This window comes from Felis catus, chromosome B4 (assembly GCF_018350175.1).
Source record: "Felis catus isolate Fca126 chromosome B4, F.catus_Fca126_mat1.0, whole genome shotgun sequence".
NCBI lineage: Eukaryota > Metazoa > Chordata > Mammalia > Carnivora > Felidae > Felis > Felis catus.
In genome coordinates this window covers 35582693-35603694 of record NC_058374.1, presented here as the reverse complement: position 1 = coordinate 35603694, position 21002 = coordinate 35582693, and the positions used below count along the sequence as shown (strand labels likewise).

The window sequence follows — 21002 nt, the reverse complement described above, 5'->3', positions numbered from 1 at the left end:
TGATTAAGTAATTTATGAAAAAAAAAAAAGTTCAGTAACAATCCCAAACATAGGGCTTTGATGGCTCCATCCTTCAGGATTACTTCATCAAATGGAAATGCACATGCCTCTGGTGATAACTACAGTGTTTCCAAAAGAGATTTATGCTCCCATATAATAGGAAATATTTTGTCCTCTTAAATAACTATAGTACCTGCTGTAAGTGCTGGACTATTAATCATTATGATCACTGTGCATTTAAGTCTTGTGGTTAGTAGAACAGGACTGGAGCCTGGTCAAGAACAACAAAATCACCCTAAAGGACTAGCTCAATAGAAGAGTGGTCCCTTGGGAAGATGAATGGAACTCTTAAAATCAGAAGGCAAAATGTCAGTAGTAGGCTGGGCTGAAGGCAAGGAGAAGAGGGAAAGCTGGAACAGGGAGGGTTGTTCCAGTTAAGTATTATTCCTGCCTCCCTCTGGGCTACTGTAACCAGTTACCATAGACTGCATGGCTCAAACAAGATTGATTTCTCTTACTTCTGGAGGCTGCAAGTCCAAGATCAGAGTGCCAGTGTGGTCAAGTTCTTAGGCAGGGTCCTTTTCCTGTTTATAGAGGGCTGCTTTTTTTCTGTGTCCTTACATGGTAAAAAAGAGCACAAGCCTTCTCCCTGACCTCTTCTTCTAAGGCTGCTGATCCCAATCCTAAAGGCTCTATACTAATGACCTATGACTTCCCAAAGGTCCCATCTCCAAATACCATCACATTGGTATGTGTTGGGTTTCAACATACGAATTTGGGGGTGACACAAACACTCCATTGCAGTGACTTTTCTGTGTGTCCCTGTACTAGGCTCTGGATTCCTTCTTTAGCCAAGTGGATGGCTCCAGCACAATCAGAAAATCACAGAATCCTAAAGTCCTGGGGCACAAAGGGGTCTTCAGGTCACTGAGTCTATCTCCCAGCATCTGGGCAGAGCCACACAGCATCCAGTCATGCCTTACCAGATGCTAAGAGAAGCATCTGGGTGATTTCTATAGGACCCTATCTCCTATAAGACTGGTATGTTTCCTGAAGACAGCAAAGGGCGGATTTCCTCCCCACTCACGGTGCTTACAAACTTACTTTTTCTCAGATATGCATGTAGGTTTTAACACTCTCAGGGCAAATCATACAACGTGCTCAAGGGCAACATAGTGGGAACTGGGCACAGTCCTCCCAGAACAGAATAATCACTGTTGTTCATTTCTGAGCACCTGACTTCAGGCCTACCCTTAGACTTCAATGAAAAGGCCATAAACTTTCCTCCCCCTGCCCCCAGTTTGGATCCACCGGGAGGACCCAGACTATCATGACATTCAGTGTCACCCATCTCAAAGTGGAGGATGAGCAAGAAAAATGTTTGCAATTAAGACTCTATTCACAAAATACAGTCCATGAATGAATGGTCTCCTGCAGAGGTCATCGAGGAAGACCAGAGTGAAAGAGTCAGATGTCCTATTCCAGATGAGATCTCCAGATAGCCTAGGAGAAAAAAAGGAAGACAAAGATTTAGCCATGCAATCAGATTCATACTAATATATACTCTTTTCAATAAAGACTTAATTCATATTAGTTCAGACTGACAAAAATTACTCCCAGCAAAGATCTTCAGGGATGATTCGCTAGGTAGAGCTTTGATGGAAGAAGTTTAAGGTTTGTCCTTTCCAAAAATGTATATTCAAATTTTGATAAGGTCCTTGGTGTTGGTTTGTTTTATTTTTATTTGTTTACAAAAAAAGTATGAATATTAAGATACTTTTTAAACATCTGGACTAAAAAGCCTTTGATGCTCCCTAAATGATGTTCTGAAAACAATTTGCGAAGCATAAAGCTGGTTTTGACTAACATACCCTAAATCTCATACACAGGACTTCACAGTGCCTCATATGCAGGAACACAAGCATTCCAAGATTAGAGGTCAAGAGAAAATATAAACACAGGCCCAAAGCTGTTAAGGAATTATTACAACTGCCCTGGAACTTGTCTGTGATATAATAGATTTGTTCTCAACAACTTACTGACGAGGTGGAAAGCCTTAATTATATGCTTGACAGGCTGGCTTTAAGGGGAAAAGCCTTTGTTTACCTTCCCAATTCCAAGCTTCAAATCAACCTGTCCAACCACTGTATCTCATTTCAATGACTCATGAGATATGATAATGGTATCCAGTATCAGGCCAGTTACTATGCTAACAAAATTCTCTGAAATTGCAATACATACATATAAACACAGACATATATACAAACTTGCACACATACACACCTTACACGTGGACAAGAAAAAATTGAGGACCCCTTCTAGTCAGAAATATTCAGAGTTGGAGTCTCATTGTATGTATTATTACTTGCTTCAGTAAGCTGAGTTCAGCTATGATGAGGAGTTTGGCACCACATTTGCTGTGCCCAGCACAGGCAGAGGAAAAGATCCCTGCTATCACCTGAGGGGAGATCCTCTTCTTGGTGTGATAAGTAATGCCAATGGTAGAGGGCCCTAGCCCCCTTGACCTACAGCCCATTCTGCCATTCAGCAGTGACTGTGAAGTTGCAGTGGTCGGTTGCTGACAATTGGGCAAAACACCCTAGGTTTTCCTCAGGAAGATCCCAAGCTTTAGTAAAAATTGTAGAGCTGCTTTTTAAGCCTCTCAGATGGTATACATTTTCATTATAATTTCCGTAATCACATTAATCCACTTGATGAGATGAGTTGAGAGTGCAGCAATGTGAGATGAATGGCCCTCACCTTTCTCTCCTAACAGGATGCCAGAGTTTTAGGTGGGAGTAGTCTGTGTGATGTAGTGGTGCTGATTAGGAGTCTGAGAGAAACAGGCCACTGGCTTCCAGGTCCCACTCAGTTACCAATTGGCAATTAGTCCTTCTCAGTCTTCTCATTGGTAAAATGAGGGGTTGGGCCAGACAGCTGCAAAGTCCTCCCCCCCCACCCCGCCATGTCTTTTGTTTCTGTACTTCTAAGTTGACATATGTTAGCTTTAGTCCTAGGAGTCTGAACCAAACCTGGATCTCTCCAGTCCATCAAACCCCAGAAGGATTTAATTGATTCTAGAATCCTGCAGTTCCCAGACCCCCAGAATTTGTACTGGGTCTCCTGCAGGATTCCCTGAACTCTGGAAGCAGCCTGTTGTTCCAGAGACCATCCTGGCACCTATATGCACTCCGATCTCCCTGCCTTGAAATCCCAGCTCCACCATCTGCCTTTGGAACTGCATCAGCTCCATTTCTACCTGCCCTCTCCTCACCGCACCCTCCACCTCTCCTCACTCCCAGAATGACTACTCCAGGCCTCCACCATATATTGTGTCTATTTATTCATCCATCTTATACAATCTACTGGGGCACATACCTTATGAGGGTGGTAATTTTGTATTTTCAGCATTAGCACAGAACCTGGCAGATAGGCAATGAGTAGCAGTTGGAAAAGGGATGAGAGATGGGGTTCAGAGGGGGAGAGGGAGAAAAGTGTGGTCTTGGCCTGAAAGTCTGAAACTCTGCCATTGGGAACAGATGACTGGGGCCTGCCTTGTCACTGTGTCAGAGCTAAAACCAGGAAGGGCCAGATGTGATCTAGCAGAGGATATATAATGAGTCAGACACACAAATTAATGTTTTGTCTTCCATTTCTGATCTGTCAACATTTCTAACTTCTGCTAGAGGAAAGGCCCATTCCTTGATGTTTTTCTTCAGGTCCTCACCTCTTCTCCACTTTATTCTTCACATTCATCCAGAGAAGTAGCAGAAATATCCTTATTTTCTTTCTCTCTCTGTAGGGCCAGCTAGCTGGCTAAGAATGGCAGTCAGGAAATGGTTAAGAGAGTACCAAGAATAAATGCCTAGCTGCTTCTTTAGGATGGGAAAACTGAATACGTTTAAGGCTTGAAAAGGTCAACTCTCTTCCAAGGGGGCAGAGGTTTGATTTTCATCCATTATGTGGTCTTTGGCATCATGCTCATTTCATTCACTGGATGCGATGGAGATTTATGGAGTAAATGTTATCACAAGCTGAGACTTAATGAGATCTCAACTGTATCTCCTGGATGTAGTGGAAAGCAACCATTTTGGTAATAAATAGAGAACAGCATCTAATTTGTAAATTCCTCTTTCCGTTTCTAAGTTTAATCAGATCAACGAAACTGAAGGGAAATGTTGATGACCCAAAATTATTTTCCATGCCTCAGTCTGGCCAGGAAGCATCACTCCTAACGGAAATGGCATGTTGCTCTGGCAAAGGTAGGGGATGACATTTGTCATTAGACTAACCCAATTGTTGCATATTAAAAAATATATTTAGACAAAAATCTATTTAAAACCAAACTGGAACTGAGGCTCCAATATCGCTGTGACTAGTGTCACTGGTTCATAGAAGCAGAAATTCTTTCCAAGTAAGTTACAGAAATCTGGAGCAGGGGCCACTCTAAAAAGGCCCAGGACCCATATGATTGCACCCAACTGAGATCCAGAGTAAGGCTAGAAGGACCACCATGGTGCCCAGGTTGTGGTCCCAAATAACCTTTTATGGCAAGGCAGAGAGCAGGTTAGGAGACCAGAACACAATCTCTGGCAGGTTCTTGGTTTCATTTAGGGTTTAAAAAAAGAATCCAAGAAGCACAAAAGGGATGTAAATGCAGCTATCTTCTTTCCAATTGTGCTTAAATAGGTTTTCAGGATTCATGGTAAAGATGTTTACAGATTGTCTTCTCAGGAGCTGTTAAGCATTTCCAGGCAGAGACCGTGCCATAGGTAAGTTACTGTTAGCACACAGTAGGAACTTCATGAATATTTCATGAAAGGACTGACAACAATGATGAAGACATGGGGGAAGTCGATGGCCCCAAAGGGAGCTCCATTAACTGCAGCCATCCTTAGGGACTGGCCCTGGGAACACATATATCATCACTAAGAAGTGTTCAGACTCCAGATGACCTTTTAGATGCAAAGCAAGTGATCCCGAGGTTCTTCTGTTTAGCCTGAATTTTGCTTTTTCATTCCCCAATAAATATATACAGTTCCCAGGAATATTATCTCTAATCCTCACTTAAACCTCCAAGACTGGTATTATTATCTCCATTTTTTCAGATGAGAAAGATAAGGTTCAGATAATTTGCCCAAGGCCAGACAGCCAATACAAGGCTTAGCCAGGACTCACGCCCAGGTCTGACTCTAAGGACCAGCCTCTTTCTCTTTTGTCAGGCAGGAAAGAGGTGAGCACAAAGAACAAGGTAACCCTCCACCCCCCCTCCCACTGCCAGAAATACCTGGTGATAAGGAGGGGAAGTGGAAGGGAAAGAAGACCCTGAAAAGTAGGAGACTGATTCGTAGTCTCAGCTCTACTATGAATAGCTCTGTGACCTTGAACAAACCCTTCCCCCTCTAGGCCTCAGTTTCCTAGTATGTAAAAGTAATAATCTCTGGCTTTCTATAAACCCTTGAGCATTCTGATCCCTTATAGCCCCCTCTGGCACTGTGTTTTTCTTTGAGTCCTGTATTCCAGAAGTTATGGGTGTCTGGGCCAGGCAGAGAATATCCTCCTTTTCACAGACCCTGTCTCTGCCCTTCATGGCTGGGCAGCTACAGTTGGCTACAGGATAGACAATGTCCAAAGTTCTTACTAGAACCTTGGGTGGCCTCCCTCCAGCATCCAGCAGCTATGCTTCTGCTCTGTTCCCAGAGCCAATATCCTGATAACTTTGTCTCTACCTTGAAAGCATTGAATGTTAGGATTTCAGCACTGGAAAGTGTCTCAGAAGCTCATTCCTACTCCCCTGGTGTCTTCATCTATGCATGAAACTCCTGTATAGCATCTGTACAATATGGAGTCCATTCCTCCCCCCCCCTTTCTTGAACATTCTGTGAGAGGAACTCACCAACCAGGTCACAAGAAACCCCTTCCATTTTTGTGCAATTCCAGTTTTTATAAAATTCTTCCTTCTCCTGAGCTGACAGGAGACAAGTTGCTATTTAACTTCCACACCCTGGTCTGAGGTGTCAGGAGGCACAACAGTGCCCTCCCGATGGCACTGTTAATTACCCTCACCTGGCTAATTACTCACACTAATTGCTTCTCTGTCTCTGCTTTCCCTCCTGCCTTACATTTCCATTAGGGCTGTGCTTCTGACATCATTGCCCACATCTTCCCATTGGTCCTCCAAGTAACCTATGAGGGAAGCACTGAGCTGTTAAAACCATGTATCCTTCCCACTGAGTCAGTGCTGAGGAGGACCCTGGAACAGGGCTCCTGACTCTGGCATACACAGTTTCCATGACACTTCTCTGCCTGCATCTCTCTTTCCCCCACCCCTACGCAGGACATCTTTCCTCACCAGTGCTGACCTCTGTGCTTAGTCCCTCCCATCTGCAAGGAGGCTCACTGTCTACAGTTTTATTGGAATAAAAAATGGGCTACTGTCTCCTTTCTGCTTCCCCAAGTCAGGCAAATACTCTATCTTCAGTCCTTTTCAGCTAACCATCAGATAAGGATTACTCCCATAATGCAAGCAGCAAAAGCAATAGAGTTGCATGGATCTGCCCAAAGTCCCCATGTCCCCTCTCTACGGACCAACAACACCTGTTCATCATGCTGTCCACACAACCAGCAGTTCTCTTCCTTACTGGAAACACCTGTTCTTTATCCCACCTGCCATGACCATGACTGTGTCCAAAAACCAAAATTTCTGTGTCCTTCCTTTTGGGTTTGCTGGGCCACTGAACCCACAGCACAAATCCTCATAGAATTGAGGATTCAGAAGGGGTGCAATAACCCAGAGGTGGCACTACACCCCATGCAGGAAGGCCAAGGTGAACCCAAGGTCATGCCTCCCATTTAAAGTTGATTTCTGGAGCATTAGCATTCCCACTTCCTGCCAGTACCTCTAGGCCTTTTGCTTGTTGAAGACAGTGGTTCCTGTTCTCTAGATTTCAAAAACCCTTTCTCTCTTCTAAAGGAAGAACAATCAGCCTCTCCAGCCAGCCCAACTCTCCTGAGAAATTACAGAAGAGTTCTAAGATGAGGGAAAAGAGGGAGGAGGGATGCAGAGTGAATAATTCCTTTGATTCAGATTAAATCTTAAGGGGAACAATTTGGAGGGAGAGTATATTCAGTAGAATAATAAAGTGACATTGTCCGGCAGTAAAATCCACATGTTCTCCTTGCACATTTGGTTTGGGAGTTGTTCCTCCTTCTCTGCCTTGGTTTAGAGTTACCCCCGGTTGCTGTGGGCATGAGCCACCATACCCAGCGGTCACTAGTCTGAGCCCTTCTCCAGCATAGCCAAAGAGGGAGGAAGGAGGCTTCAGCAGGTAGCTGTGTGTGTTCCAGTCCCCGCCCTGAAGAAAGGGAGAATGAGTGAAACAGCGCTGACCCTGGCCCCACCCCAGAGATGCTCATCTGGACCCCTCTCTGAGGGTGAAGAAGAGACATGGAAGAAAGCTGAATGGGGGTGTGTGCTAACCAGTAATTGTGAGTGGCCTCTGGGCCTCCAGCAGAAGTCATGGGCCTGCAGCACTGCCTATCTGGTTTCCCAGGGAAATCAGTGTGGTGCCACAGAAGGTGCCCTGCTTTCTGAGAGCTGTGGTGGAAAGAAAAGGACAGGAAAGTAAAGCAGAAAAAAGCAGGTGAGTCAATGAGGTGTGGCTCTTCCCTCCATTCACCAGCCAGAGTCAAAGACACCATTGGCTGGGGGAGCAGCAGCGAACAGAGGACTGACAAGACTGCATCCTCTGCTCACACGAAGCCTCAGTCTCCTCATCTAGAAATTGTGAATGAAGACACCTTCCCTGGCTGTCTCCCCAGGTGGTTGTGAGAATTAAATGGCATGGTTTCCCAAGAGTAACAACAGTGCTGTGCTCTTCCTAATGAGCAGAGAATGAACTGTAAATATACCAGAGCACTGAACTACGTGGTACAAATAGTACCTGTTTGGGGAGGAAGGATGCTGTGATTCTGTTGGTCCAAGAAGGCCTCAGGAAGACAATAGGACTTGGAGGGAAAGAGGGTCTTATGCCCGTGGAGGAGCCCAGGGGACATTGCAGCAAAGACCAGATGTAGGTGGGTACACAGTTGCTGGCAAGCACCTTGCATGTGTTAGGCTCTCCACAAAATGGCATCAAACCAAGCTAACCCAGTGTGGCATGCTCCAGAGGTCAAGAGGAGAGCTGAATGCCTGGCCCTGAGCATTCAGTAGGTAGAGATAGAATAAGGCCAAATCACAGGGGGCTCAGGAGGTAGGCTGCAGGTTCTGTGTGGTGCATGGCAGTGATGTGACATGATGAAATGATGCCTAGGGAAGGCTCCCCAAGCAGATGAGAATATCAGGTAAGGGCTCCAAGAACCCCTTCTGTCTGGGCCCAGCCATACCCCTCACAAACAATCCACAACATGGTGTTGCATCAATCAGAGCACACTTGTAAATCTCAGTTTATTTTTCTAAGCAAAAGAAACCTTAGGAATCTCTTCTCAAACCCCCAGCAAAGGCTTGCAAACTCCCAATAACAAGCAACTCCTCACCTCTCAAGGCAGCCAGGCCACTTCAGAAATGTTTCTTACATTAGGGAAAAATCTTCATCCCTCCAGTTCTTTGATGCCTTTTCCTTGTAGAACTACTCTAAGCAGGCAATATCTTCCCTCCAAGTGAAAAGACTTCAAATATTTGAGGAAGGTGATGCCTCCTAACCTACGTTAGACTAAACGTTTCTAATTTCTTCCTGGAACATGACATACAGCCCCCCCACCATCCCAGAGCTACTCCTCTGGCTGCTACCCCTCTGTGAATGTGGTCCTGAGCTCTGAACCCCATCCTAACAGGATCTGACTGATGCAGAGGAGGGGAGCACTGCTTTCCTGGGTCTTCATCCAAGGCAGGGAGCCTAGGATCTTGTGAAGTGACACTGTAGAAGGACCTTTCAGTGCCACATGTGGGCCATTAAAATAGCAATATGGACCCAAGACTACATCCTCACCCCAGCAAGCAGGAGGAAAATCACAACTGCAATCCTCCAGCAGGCGGAGTTGGGAGATTAATTAAAGGACTTGCCACAGAAGGGGGCAAGCTGATTGATACCCTGACAGCTGCCCATAAACTCATTCATGAAATGATGGGGCTGAAGAGGCACCATGGGGTTGGGAGCTAAAGTGACTCACTTCACATAAATGCCATTAATGGAGGCAGCCTAGAAATTTAAGGCAGCAATTTGCTTGCATGCTGGAAGGGAAGGCAAAGCTAAGACCCTTCCCAAGAGGTGGTGCTCCTTATTTGGGGCAGCTCCTGCTTTGTGGGTACCCACATCCTTCGAGATTGTGTTGGGCTCCTGGAGGGCTTCTTGCAGGAATCTGACCTGAGTCAAAATTATCTCAAGCAGCGGAAAACAGTGAAAGGGAAGACAGAGCCCAAGAAAAAGAGAAAATGAGACTGAATCATGTGTTCTATATAGCCTCTGTAGACAGCAAGAACAAGGCACAAAGTGTAAATCTCATCCACAGTGGAACTTTTGGATTCCAGACAAGTGGAGGGAGCTCTGGGCCTCTGCTCAGCTATGATGTTCCAGGGTGGACTTTCAGCCTCCCCATGATGTGAGGGAATGGCAAGTGAGAAAGGCAGCAGTGCTGGATGTGGGGAGAGGACTCTTCCTCTACCACCAACCAGCTTTGTGACCCCAGGCAAGTCACTGACCTTCTCTGGACCTTAACATTCCCATCTGTAAAATGAAGTCTGCCCTACCCCTTCTAACCCTGCAATGCAGGTATGATTCAGATCTCCCTTTGCAGTGGAGAAACTGAGCCACAAAGGGATGAAATACCATGTCTAAGGAACAGAACTCCAAAGTGGCAGAGACAGGATTCAAACTCAGGCCACCTGGCTCCAGAGCCCATGCTCCTAACATGCTGCTCTGCTTACTACCTCTTCCTCTTTGCCCAGGAGAGCTGACAGGGAAGCCCTGGGCAGGGTCATGAAATAAATGGCTTCTCCCAAGGACCTCCACCTGCACTTTCTGCTCCCCTTCTCCTCTCAGGGATCCAGGCACACTTGTAGGGCTCTCTAGTCCTCTCTAATGATTGGGAAAGGGCTTTGAGAGGGGAGACAGCATAACATCTACCACAGTTCAAATGCTGGATCTTATTAGCTGCTTGCTTTGAATAAATGACTTAATTCTCTAAGCCTCAAGTTCCTGATCTACAAAATGGGAATATATAATGGGAGCATATAATCCCTCATAGGATTGTTTGAAGCTTGAATCAGTTAGCATATGTAAAGTGCATGGAATAGTAGCTGTTATTATTCTTACTATTTCTTAATACTATTAATATTAGGATAGAAATGGCAGATACTACTATTACACGTCCAAGAGTCTTTGCACTCTGAAGGGACAAGACCCTAAAATGAAGGAATGACCAGTAGACATCACTGGACTGAGTTGGAGAGGGATTGAGGACACAAGTCATTCTCTGTCCTTGTTATATCATACCACATGGGTGACCATGTACTGCGAAACCAGGCTTTGGGAATTATACTGTTCCCCACAGCCTAAAAGTAGTTTGTACCTAAAAAAAAATTGAGTTTCCAAAGGGATCCTACACAGGAAGGCCACCATCATGCATGTCCAGAAGATCCCATCTCAACCCCAATGGCTGCAGTGAGCTCTGTTTTCCTTGGGGATGTCCATGCCCTCCTGTGTGGCCAGATGTCCTGTTTCCCCCATGGTCCCAAGGGCCTGAGAATGTTCCACACTGGCCTGCCATTCCTAATGAAGGTGGGGCAGGGTGAGGGAGGAAGAGGAAAGAGCCATGGACTAAAGTTCAGACATTTGTTTGACCCAGCTAAACTTCCTTCCCCTGCCTCCTCCTGCCACTGCCCACCTCCCGCTACCCACATCCATGGCCCGACTCAGTGGCACCACAATTGTGGAGAGAAATTTTCTGCTTGGGAGCACTGGATGTTTATAGCCTGCTGAAAGCAGAGCGACCCTGGTTTTCTTCCTTGGATTATGGCTGCAGATCAAGGGCAGGCATTTATGCCTCCTCCCAGTTTATAGCAGTAATAATAATTATGATGGCACATCGTGCTTATATTGTGCCTTTTTAATAAGGCCACTTTGTTTGGCTTCTTAATATTTAATCGTGTTTTATATTTACTTTCTGATAGCTTAACATCAACCAGGTTTTAATTGCTTATATAGGGGAAGCCTTGCTGGGCCTCGGCTGGCAGGAAGCTTCTGAGAAGGCTCTGGAGGCTGTGGCACCTTTCTCTATGACCTTTCAAACCAGATAGGCTGCCATAGCTGGGCTCCATTTTGCTTTCTCTCTCCCTATCTCTTTCCTCTTCTTGGCTACAATCTACTTTTCTCCTCTCCTTCTCCCTCTCTTTCTTTCCCTTTGAAGAGACCTATAATTCATCATCTAATTTAATTTATTAATGTAAGAGATGAAGAAAATGAGACCCCAAATAATCATGTGGCTTATACAGGGTTTGGAGCTATTTTATGGCAAGACCAAGGAAGGGTCATCTTTGGTATTTCCTAGACTCACAGTACTAGGGAGATTCCTAAGACTCTCAGTTGGATAAAGACATATAAAGAGCTCCTTCACGCATCAGCCTGAGTCTGTATTTGACCATATGTTTGATCTATCAAACTACAGAAAAGTAGTAAGGAATAACTTTCCAAGTTATTTTTTCTGCAAGAGAAAATGAAATGAAATGAAATGAAATGAAATGAAATGAAACACAACATAACATAATATAATTTCTTCCAAGAGAGTATCCTGGGGCAGTAACCACAACCAGAATGCTGTGGGACAAAAGCCATGCCCACTGTAATACCCTGCATCACTAGTTCTTATCAATTAGTTCTCATGTATTTGAGCAGTTATTCTGGAGGTTGTCTGATGTACGCAGGAAAGCCCTGGACACAATGCCAGTCATGCTCTACCATTTACTACCTTTCACCTTGGACAAGTAAGTTCAACCTATGGGGACTACCCTGTCACTTAACCATGGGATACTACTATCTATCCTGGACCAGAGGGCTACACTGGTCAGGCTCCTGACAGAAAACAGACATACTCATTAAGTGGGCGATATAAGGAGAGGTTAAAAAAAACGCAGGAAGGTTTAAGGAAGTCAACAAGGGATAGCACAGTATCCTAGAGATAACACCTATAGACCTGCTGGAAGAACCTGATGGACAAAGTGAGAGAGCAGTTTCCATAAGTCAGAGAGGGAGGTCATGAGGAGAGAGTCATGTGACCAGACCTGTGGCCTTCAGCAATAGGATGCAGCCACTCTGTACCACCCTGAACATGCCACCAGGGAAATGAATACCCCAGCCTCACTTTCCTCAGGCTTCATAGACATCCTGCTGGCACTCCCTATTGGTTGACCCAGCACAAAGCCCTAGTATAGGAGAGGTTGTTGTTTTTTTTACAAAGATCAGCCTTCTGGACTACAGGGCATAGCAGAAAGGGATGGAGGGTGTATCTAAAGGACAAACCCTCAAGATGTCCAGCATATTAGGAGTGCCCTTAAAACTCTGTGAAGATAGAAAGTGTTATTATAGTTCCATATTTAATACCACTAGGATCTGAAAGGGAGTCCAGAGAATTCTAATATAAAGACTCTGGCCTTGAGGAAAGTATAACTTAGGGAGATAAATCTAGTACTTGTACAGCAAACTATAAGAAAAACAGATTAAAATTAGTTGGTAATATTAGCAAATACTTACAGTACTTACCATTTTGTAAGGTTTTTATAAATATTATTTCACTTAATCCTTACTAGAGCTTCATGAAATAAATAGTATCATTAACCTCTTTTTACATATAAGGGAACCTCAGAAAGGTTAAATAACTCACCAGAGTTTCATGGCTACAAGAGGGTGAAAATAGAACTTGAATTTACATTTTGATTTTAAATTCTCATGGACCCAAATGTTCCAGGAACTCAGAATAGGGGACTCGGTGACAGTAGGTGGTCCTGAAAAGCTCCACAAATGAGAACTGGGCCTCCAGTAATGGATGAAATTTGACTAGTTGAGGAGTCAGCACATTTTTTTCTCTAAAGGGCCAGTTAGTAATTATTTTAGGCTTTGCAGGCCACACAGAGCCTGTATTGCAACCACTCAGCTTTGCTGCTATAGTGTGAAAGCCACCATGAACATACATACGCAAAAAAACATAGCTGTGTTCCAGTAAAACTTTATTTACAACGTCACTCCTCATCAGGGAAATACAAATAAAAACCACACTGAGATATCACCTCACACCAGTCAGAGTGGCTAAAATGAACAAATCAGGAGACTATAGATGCTGGAGAGGATGTGGAGAAATGAGAACCCTCTTGCACTGTTGGTGGGAATGCAAACTGGTGCAGCCACTCTGGAAAACAGTATGGAGGTTCTTCAAAAAATTAAAATAGACCTACCCTATGACCCAGCAATGACACTGCTAGGAATTTACCTGAGGGATACAGGAGTGCTGATGCACAGGGGCACTTGTACCCCAATGTTTATAGCAGCACTTTTAACAATAGCCAAATTATGGAAAGAACCCAAATGTCCATCAACTGATGAATGGGTAAAAAAGTTGTGGTTTATATATACAATGGAATACTACTTGGCAATGAGAAAGAATGAAATATGGCCTTTTTTAACAACATGGATGGAACTGGAGAATGTTATGCTAAGTGAAATAGGTCATACAGAGGAAGACAGATACCATATGTCTTCACTCTCATGTGGAGCCTGAGAAACTTAACAGAAGACCATGGGGGAGGGGAGGAGGAAAAAAAGTTACAGAGAGGGAAGGAGGCAAACCATAAGAGACTCTTAAATACTGAGAACAAACTGAGGGTTGATGGGGGTAGGAGGGTGGGGGGAAAGTGGGTGATGGACATTGAGGAGGGCACCTGTTGGGATGAGTACTGGGTGTTGTATGGAAACCAATTTGACAATAAATTTCATATTAAAAATTAAAAAAAAAACAAGCAGAAGTCTGGATTTGGCCCAAGGGCTATTGTTTCCTGACCCCTGGAATATATGAAGAGGAGGTGGACAGGGTATGATCTATGATATATGTTCAAAAGCCCAGAGGTTAGAATAAAGATGGTACATTCAAGGGACAATGAGAGGGAGGCCCAACTTGGGCAGAGGATTTCTGCAGGAAGTAACAGGAAATAAGGATGAATCAATAGCATTTTAGTCAGACAGGGCTGCCCTAACAAAGTACCACAGACAAGGTGACTTTAACAACAGAACATTACTGTCTCACAGTTCTAGAAGCTAGAAATCCAAAATCAAGATGTCACCAGGGTAGGTTTCTGCTGAGGGCCCTGAGGGAAGGGCCTACTCCAGGTCTCTCTCCATGGCTTATGGATGGCCATCTTCTCCCTGTGTCTTCACATTATCTTCTCTCTGTATGTCTCTGTGTCCAGATTTCTTCTTCTGATCAGCATACCAGTCGTATTGGTTTGAACCTGCCATAATTGTATCATTTTAACTTAATTACTTCTTGAAAGACCCTTTCTGCCAATACAACTACACTCTGAGCTACAGGGGCTAGGACTTCATATGAATTTCTAAGGGGCACTCACAGCCATTACAGATAGCATGGAGCCAGATTACGGGGAGTTTTAGATTCCAGATTAGAGTCAGTGGGATAGGAAATTAAGAATCTTTTTGCATGTTAGCCATAATTCTGATTAGTAGTTTGAGAAAATGAATACTAATTATACCATTCATATGCAAAAAAAGACAATAAAATGGGCATCTGCCAATTAAATAGCAAAGTAAATTGTTCAGTTCATACAAGAGTGCATGGAAGCCTCAGAAACTAGATCCTGGCAGTCTGGCAGACCCAGAATTCAGCCCATTGGCACCATACATCACTGCACAACACTGGAGAAGTTCAGGTTGGGTGAGAAATGCCTTCAGCTCTGTGGGCTTCTAACACCTCTGCCACTGCCTGGGATGTCTGGCCCTGAAACACCAACCCTCTCCCAACAAAAGGAGATAAATGATTGACAAAAGTTCATGAGTTCTCTGACCTTGGGTAATGAGATGAGTAGCTAAATTCCAAACTGAAAACCAGGCATTTCTCTGGGCAGATCTCAAGAGAGGCCAGCCATTCCTACTGAAAGTCACAACCAAACATTGCAAAACCCCATCCCTGGGACAGTGGATGACCAAAGATTTTAGAACTAGGCAGATTTCTTCATCTCTCCTGGGTCCATTTTTCATTTCCTCACATGGATCTTTTCTCTAATGTCACTCAGTCTATTGTGATGCATAAAAATATCTGAGACAGACAGCCTCAAGAAGCAAGGCCAGATATTTTATGTGTGGATGGTTCTCCACATATCTCCCCCTAGCCTTGGGATAGGAAGGAAGGAGGGGAAAAAGGGAGGAGGAAAAAAACAGTAAAGGAAGAGATGCCTAAGAAGATTTTGCTTACGGTTCCCTTTGTGGATTAATTGCTAAGTAACCGTAGTGACTTTCTTTTTCTTTATCAAAACCAATGTTGCTCTTACTCTCAAACTTTGGTCAGAGCCCCTTCTGGAGTCATTTTTTATTTGTGTGGATGAGTATAGCCATCTTTGAACACACTTATTGCATCATGATAGCTAAATTAGATCTAATTTTTTTTTCTTACAGAAGACATGAATGCTAACACACTGGAACAACCTGGAGATTTACCACTTGGTCATTTTTTTTAAGTAGTATAAGGAACTGACTGGAGACATTAGTCTTACAGAGAGCTTCTCTGTTGACCATAGGTTTGGAAAGCCTGGCCAGCTGATCTGTGCAGCCATGCTTTCAAAGCACTATCTTGTGTTTAATGGGAGATTCTTAAATTTTAGTAAACCTTCAGAGGGTTTGCAAACCCAAATGTACCAGGAACTGTCGATCTTCACCATGGCTTAGATCTAGTGCTACTTTCCCAGCATGATTACCAGATAAGATTATCCCACGTAGAAAATGGCTTATTATAATTCCCCCAGTATCCACACAGTTTTTCTCCAAGTAGGTCGGGAGAAACATTGGTTACTGTGAAACAAGAACTGTGCACCTCCCTTGAAACATAGAAATCATCTACCAGGGACATCTGGGTGGCTCAGTTGGTTAGGTATTCAACCCTTTATTTCAGCTCAGGTCATGATCTCAGGGTAGTGGGATCAAGCCCCACATTGGGCTCCACGTGGATATCATGCATGGAGCCTGCTTAAGATTCTCTCTCTCCTTCTTCCTCTGTGTCTCAAATTTTAAAAAAAATCTACCAAGCACTGTCCAAACAAGAGTTGCCACCAAAAGAAAATGTTTGGGGGAGAGAAGACATTAATTCAAGATGCAATCAGTTGTTGGTGAGGTGGAGTCTACACAACTCATTGTAGTAGTTGTGATATTACTAAATGTGTAATTATGTTATCCACCATCTGCAATGGCAGTTGTTAATTACTCTTCCAGGAAAATCTCATTTCTTTGGGAATCTTCTCAACAGAAGTCAAGGGACAGGATAGTCCAGAAACCCAGATTTGATCCCAGATTCATCCATAACGATGAAATTAGAAAGTTATAAAACTAGCTTCCTCTCCCACATTCTTTCTCAGTATTCTCCTTACTAAATCCATTCAAAAAGTACATTTTATTCCACAGAGGGTATGTTGTTATGACATTGTCTGCAGATGAGCAGACATCAAGCTTCACTTCACAAGGCATCAAGAGGGTTGCCTTTAGAGGAGAGGTGCCCTCAGGCACCAGGGTTCTTTGCCATCTTTCTAACTTAGTTTCCCACCAATTCACTGTCTGAATGGCCAAAGAAGAGTCAGAGTCTCCAGCTCATCCATAGAATAAATATCTAACAATTATAATTCTCAACTTTCAACAGTTCGGGCACTCAGATTTCAAGAAGGAATCCAAGTCTCTCTCTCTCTCTCTCTCTCTCTCTCTCTCTCTCTCTCTCGGACAACAAATCCCTTAAAGAATCAACTGTGATCCTGCTGTCTAAGCCCTTAGAAATAGAAACACAAACTGCATTTTCACCCATCTTATTCTCTTAGGTATTTACAGGATAAACTGTCACAAATAGGTGCTAATATTAATATGTTAATGTATTGCTCCTTCCAAGTGAGATATTTTCATTTCAGCAAGGAACCTTCAGATATATGACTTTACCCAACAGAGAAGACCTAGCAGACACTACTGAACACTCTTAAGGGAGAGGATTTAGATGCTCTTCATATAACTTGCCAAACAGGTGGCTGCCAACTTTGCCCATGTGAGATACCAGCCCTGGTCAAATTCAGTTATACACTGAGTGACCATGTATTTATCAAGCTCTATTGTTTTAAAAGTTATCATGCAGTTATTTCTGAAATTAAACAATATGGGACAGTACTGATACCAAAGCCAGAAGCTGAATAATGCTTCTGTATAACAGGTCCCAATGTTCTGGGCTTTCCTTCACTGACCAAGTGTCTCTTGTTTCCCAAGACAACTGTGTGAACAAACTTGGTGACTGGCAGACTATGTTGACCCCTTTACACCTCCAAACAAAAGACCGTTCATTATAAGATGCTTACTTCAGTGAATGTTATCATTATAAATTGAGACATATCTTCTGCTAGAAAGCAATTGGAACCAAGTCATTAATTTCAGCTCCTAACCTTCAGGGCTTTTCTTATATAGGATTTTTGAGAAGTGAGAAAAAATGCTACTGTTGTAAAGTGTCTGCTTATTCTAAGCTTTGTGTTTTAAAGATGTGTGTTTGGGACATGGCCCTTTACCTAGGTTAAAAATAAGCCTGACCCTTTTCAATCATGAACCAGTCTTCAGAATTCTCACTAACAAGCAACATTCAAGGATAGCCATTGAATGTGATCCAAGTTCCAGGGGAAGTGGATAAAATAAAGAAGCACCTAAAAACTTGGATTGACCTTCCTCTTCATGCCCTTTCCTGGAACTGATGGGACTACCTACCCATTCCTCATCAGGGCACATGCTTCCTCTCCTGAGTGGTAACAGATTTTCCACCTCATTAATAAGTTGTGACTAAGCCTCACTCACCACTGGTCCCCAGCAATCTCCATAGAGGCCTGGCAGAGGTGCAGTCAACACTAATTTTGTCAGAATGGGAAAATTCTCTTTCTCTGGAATTAGATAAAGCATTTGACATCCAGAACTCAAAGTCTGTTGCAGAATACAGAACTCCCCCTCTTCCATTTGTGGCAATCAGTGTTTTTACAATCTCCTTAGTACCTTCTTCTTCAATCAGAGCCCAGAGCCAAAAGAAGCTTACACAACTCTTCTCCCTTATACACCAAACTCCTCCAAAGACCACCCATTGACAAGCAACTGAGCAACTTCTTTGCCTGTTTAAACTGATTGAAAGCAGATATGTATGTGTTGAATATGATCAGGCCTGAAGCACTTGGTGGATCTTTATTGAATGGGACTGAGTAGTTGAATTGGACAAAGGAACAAATAGATCCATGGATTGTTTTCCATCTGCAAGTGACATGATCTGGGTGTAAGTAGTAAGAGAGGGGTAGATCCACTACAGGTGGGGAAGAGGTCAAGTCACCTGGCTATTGGGTAAGAGTGATAAGGCACACCAATGCTGTAGTTTGATTTTAGCAGTTACCCCAGGGGAGCCTGTAAAAGAGGCACCTCCCTAGGGAGGCAGCAGGGATGGGTGACAGCATCTCCTAGGAAACTCTTCCCTCAAAGCCACTAACTAGATAGACCAGTGTAGACTGAAGCTTCTTCTGGAGTAATTCCTTCTCCTCAGGGTCCATCTTTTGTTTTGTGTCATTAATTCATGTGATTTGGGGTTTTGGTTCTATTTTGTTATGTTTTCTTGTGTGTTTTTGATTTATTGCTTTTTACAGTTTTCTTAGTTTATGTTCAGGGATTAAAATGGATGTTCTATGTGAAAGCTGAGTTCCTTGTTTCTTTCTTTTGCCCGTGGCTGACTGCATGCTCTCTGTTGATGTCTTGTTCCTGGTCTTGACTCCATCTTGTCTGTGAAAGGAAGCACTCCAGCGGGCTTGCTTGATCAGAAGAAAGGGAAGTTTGCTTGGTTTAGTCACTCCACAGAAACCCATGGTAATGTTCCCCTGTGTTCTATGTGTGTAAATATGCATTGGTACATACCAGACTGGAGGGGAGGGTATTTTTCTTGATGGCTTGTGATACAGTGGTCCTGTATGTGTGTGTCTGTGTGTATGTGTGTGTACGTGTGTGTGTGTGTAAGGGTATGGTAACCTTCCCCACTCAAAGCCAGTGCCTTATCATCTCTTAATATGTATAAAGTCAGCAAACATGACTTTATACATGACAAAACAAACAGCAAAGCTGATTGCAGCAGCTATTCCTTTATGGAACCCTTCCTTTGGATAGTACCACCCAAGATTAAGGTCACTGTAAATGCCAACTTGATACTGATACAGGCAGTTCCTTGATTTAGAAGATGATATGGTTCCTCCTTAAAGCCCAGGCATACCCACTTCTAATTTGGTTGTCTTTCCAAGCCTAGCACCATCCCCATCATACTACTCCAGTAGCACAAAAGGGGCTCTCTGGGAGAAAAGTGTCTCAAAGTCAAAGCTTTATAACTTTAAAGAATGATGCCTGAAGAATTAAAGTAACCTTAGGTCAGAGAGGGCCAGAGATAGATAAAGTGAAAGAGTGAAGGCTCTTCAATTGTATGAAGGCTCTTCAATTGTATGAATGTATGTATGGATGTAACAAGAAACCTGACAAGCTCTGAAAGTGCTGTCTTCCCTGCTCACAGTGCTAAAACCATCCCTAAGGTCTGGCCTCACATACCAGCTCCCTCAGACATCAGGCTACAAAGGGAGTCTAAATGCTATAAAATTGAACACCATCATTTGGCTATTCACCACGCTCCTTTGATGCTTCCAGAGCCTTATTTGGCTATAAGAGCCCTGTCTTACGGTGTAGAGTGAGGAGTTGGTCAATAAGGGACAATTGAGATGAGCATGGTGAAGGGGGTCATGATACTTGTGCTTCCAACCAAGTCCTACTCCAAACCCACTGTGTGAATGTGAGAATCTTCCCTTCCCTGTTTTGTAAAGTGAAGGGAACAACTTATAGCTGGGTAATATCTAAAGTCTCATCCAATGACAACCTTCTTTGAAATGGCATCCAGATTTCTTTTTACCCAACTGTATTAAAAGTGAATCCTAGGGTGGAGAGGTCAAACATATGGTAAGTCATGGGTTCCTATTTGTATCTTGCATGTTCCTGAAAGGAGTGTATTCTCACCCACCCATCTTGTCTTCATCCAAAATAAAAGAACCTTGGAAATTTTCCACCCAACAACATTATCCATATAACCAGTAGAAGCTTTTCCTGGGCTGTGGTGGCCCCATGGCGATTTGTCACATGGTGCCACATCACCTGATACCATACCCTCATTAACTGAAAATTCTGTGGCTGCTGAGGGTTAGTGATTTTCTCACCACATGAGGAGTTCTGTTCTGCAAGAAGAATGGAACCAGGACCAGTGCTATAATGACCCCTCTGAAGAACAAGGGTTACCAAAAATAAAACTTGTTGTGTCATATTAAAAGGGTAAGAAACGGTGGAGAAGAAGAATTCTCTTGAGTAAAACTTTTATTTGGAATAAAGAATAATAATAAATGGCTTCTCTAAGCCACCACACTGGGTTGCAAGCTAGATGACTCCTGCTACTCTGGAAATCTAGCCCACTGCTGCCTTGGGAAGAGAGTGTAGATTGACTGGACAGGTTGGCACCAGTGGAATTAGATGGTTTATATCCAAAGTCAGCCTGTTGGGATGGGAACGTCAGATTTACTGGAAGGGGAAATAATATCCCAACCTATCTTTAGTCTATCTTCAAGTCACATTTAAATTTAATTGGTGGATTCCACAGTTGTGATCCTCATTCTTGGTATCTGTAGTGCTAGTTTGAATCTTAGTACATGATTCTGGTAATAGCCATTT

General features: G+C 43.5%; 1 protein-coding gene across 40 annotated transcripts in view; it reads left to right on the top strand.

Moving 5' to 3' along the window:
- Window positions 1–21002, top strand: part of CACNA1C (calcium voltage-gated channel subunit alpha1 C) — a 753388-nt gene that overhangs the window by 577802 nt on the left and 154584 nt on the right. For 9 of the 40 annotated variants that reach the window (XM_045061160.1, XM_045061161.1, XM_045061164.1 and 6 more), the window contains exon 10: window positions 19044–19118. The exons of the other annotated variants lie outside the window; for them this stretch is intronic. In XM_045061160.1, the coding sequence (XP_044917095.1) occupies window positions 19044–19118 (75 nt within the window). The remainder of the gene's footprint in view (window positions 1–19043; window positions 19119–21002) is intronic. 40 annotated transcript variants of the gene reach the window in all.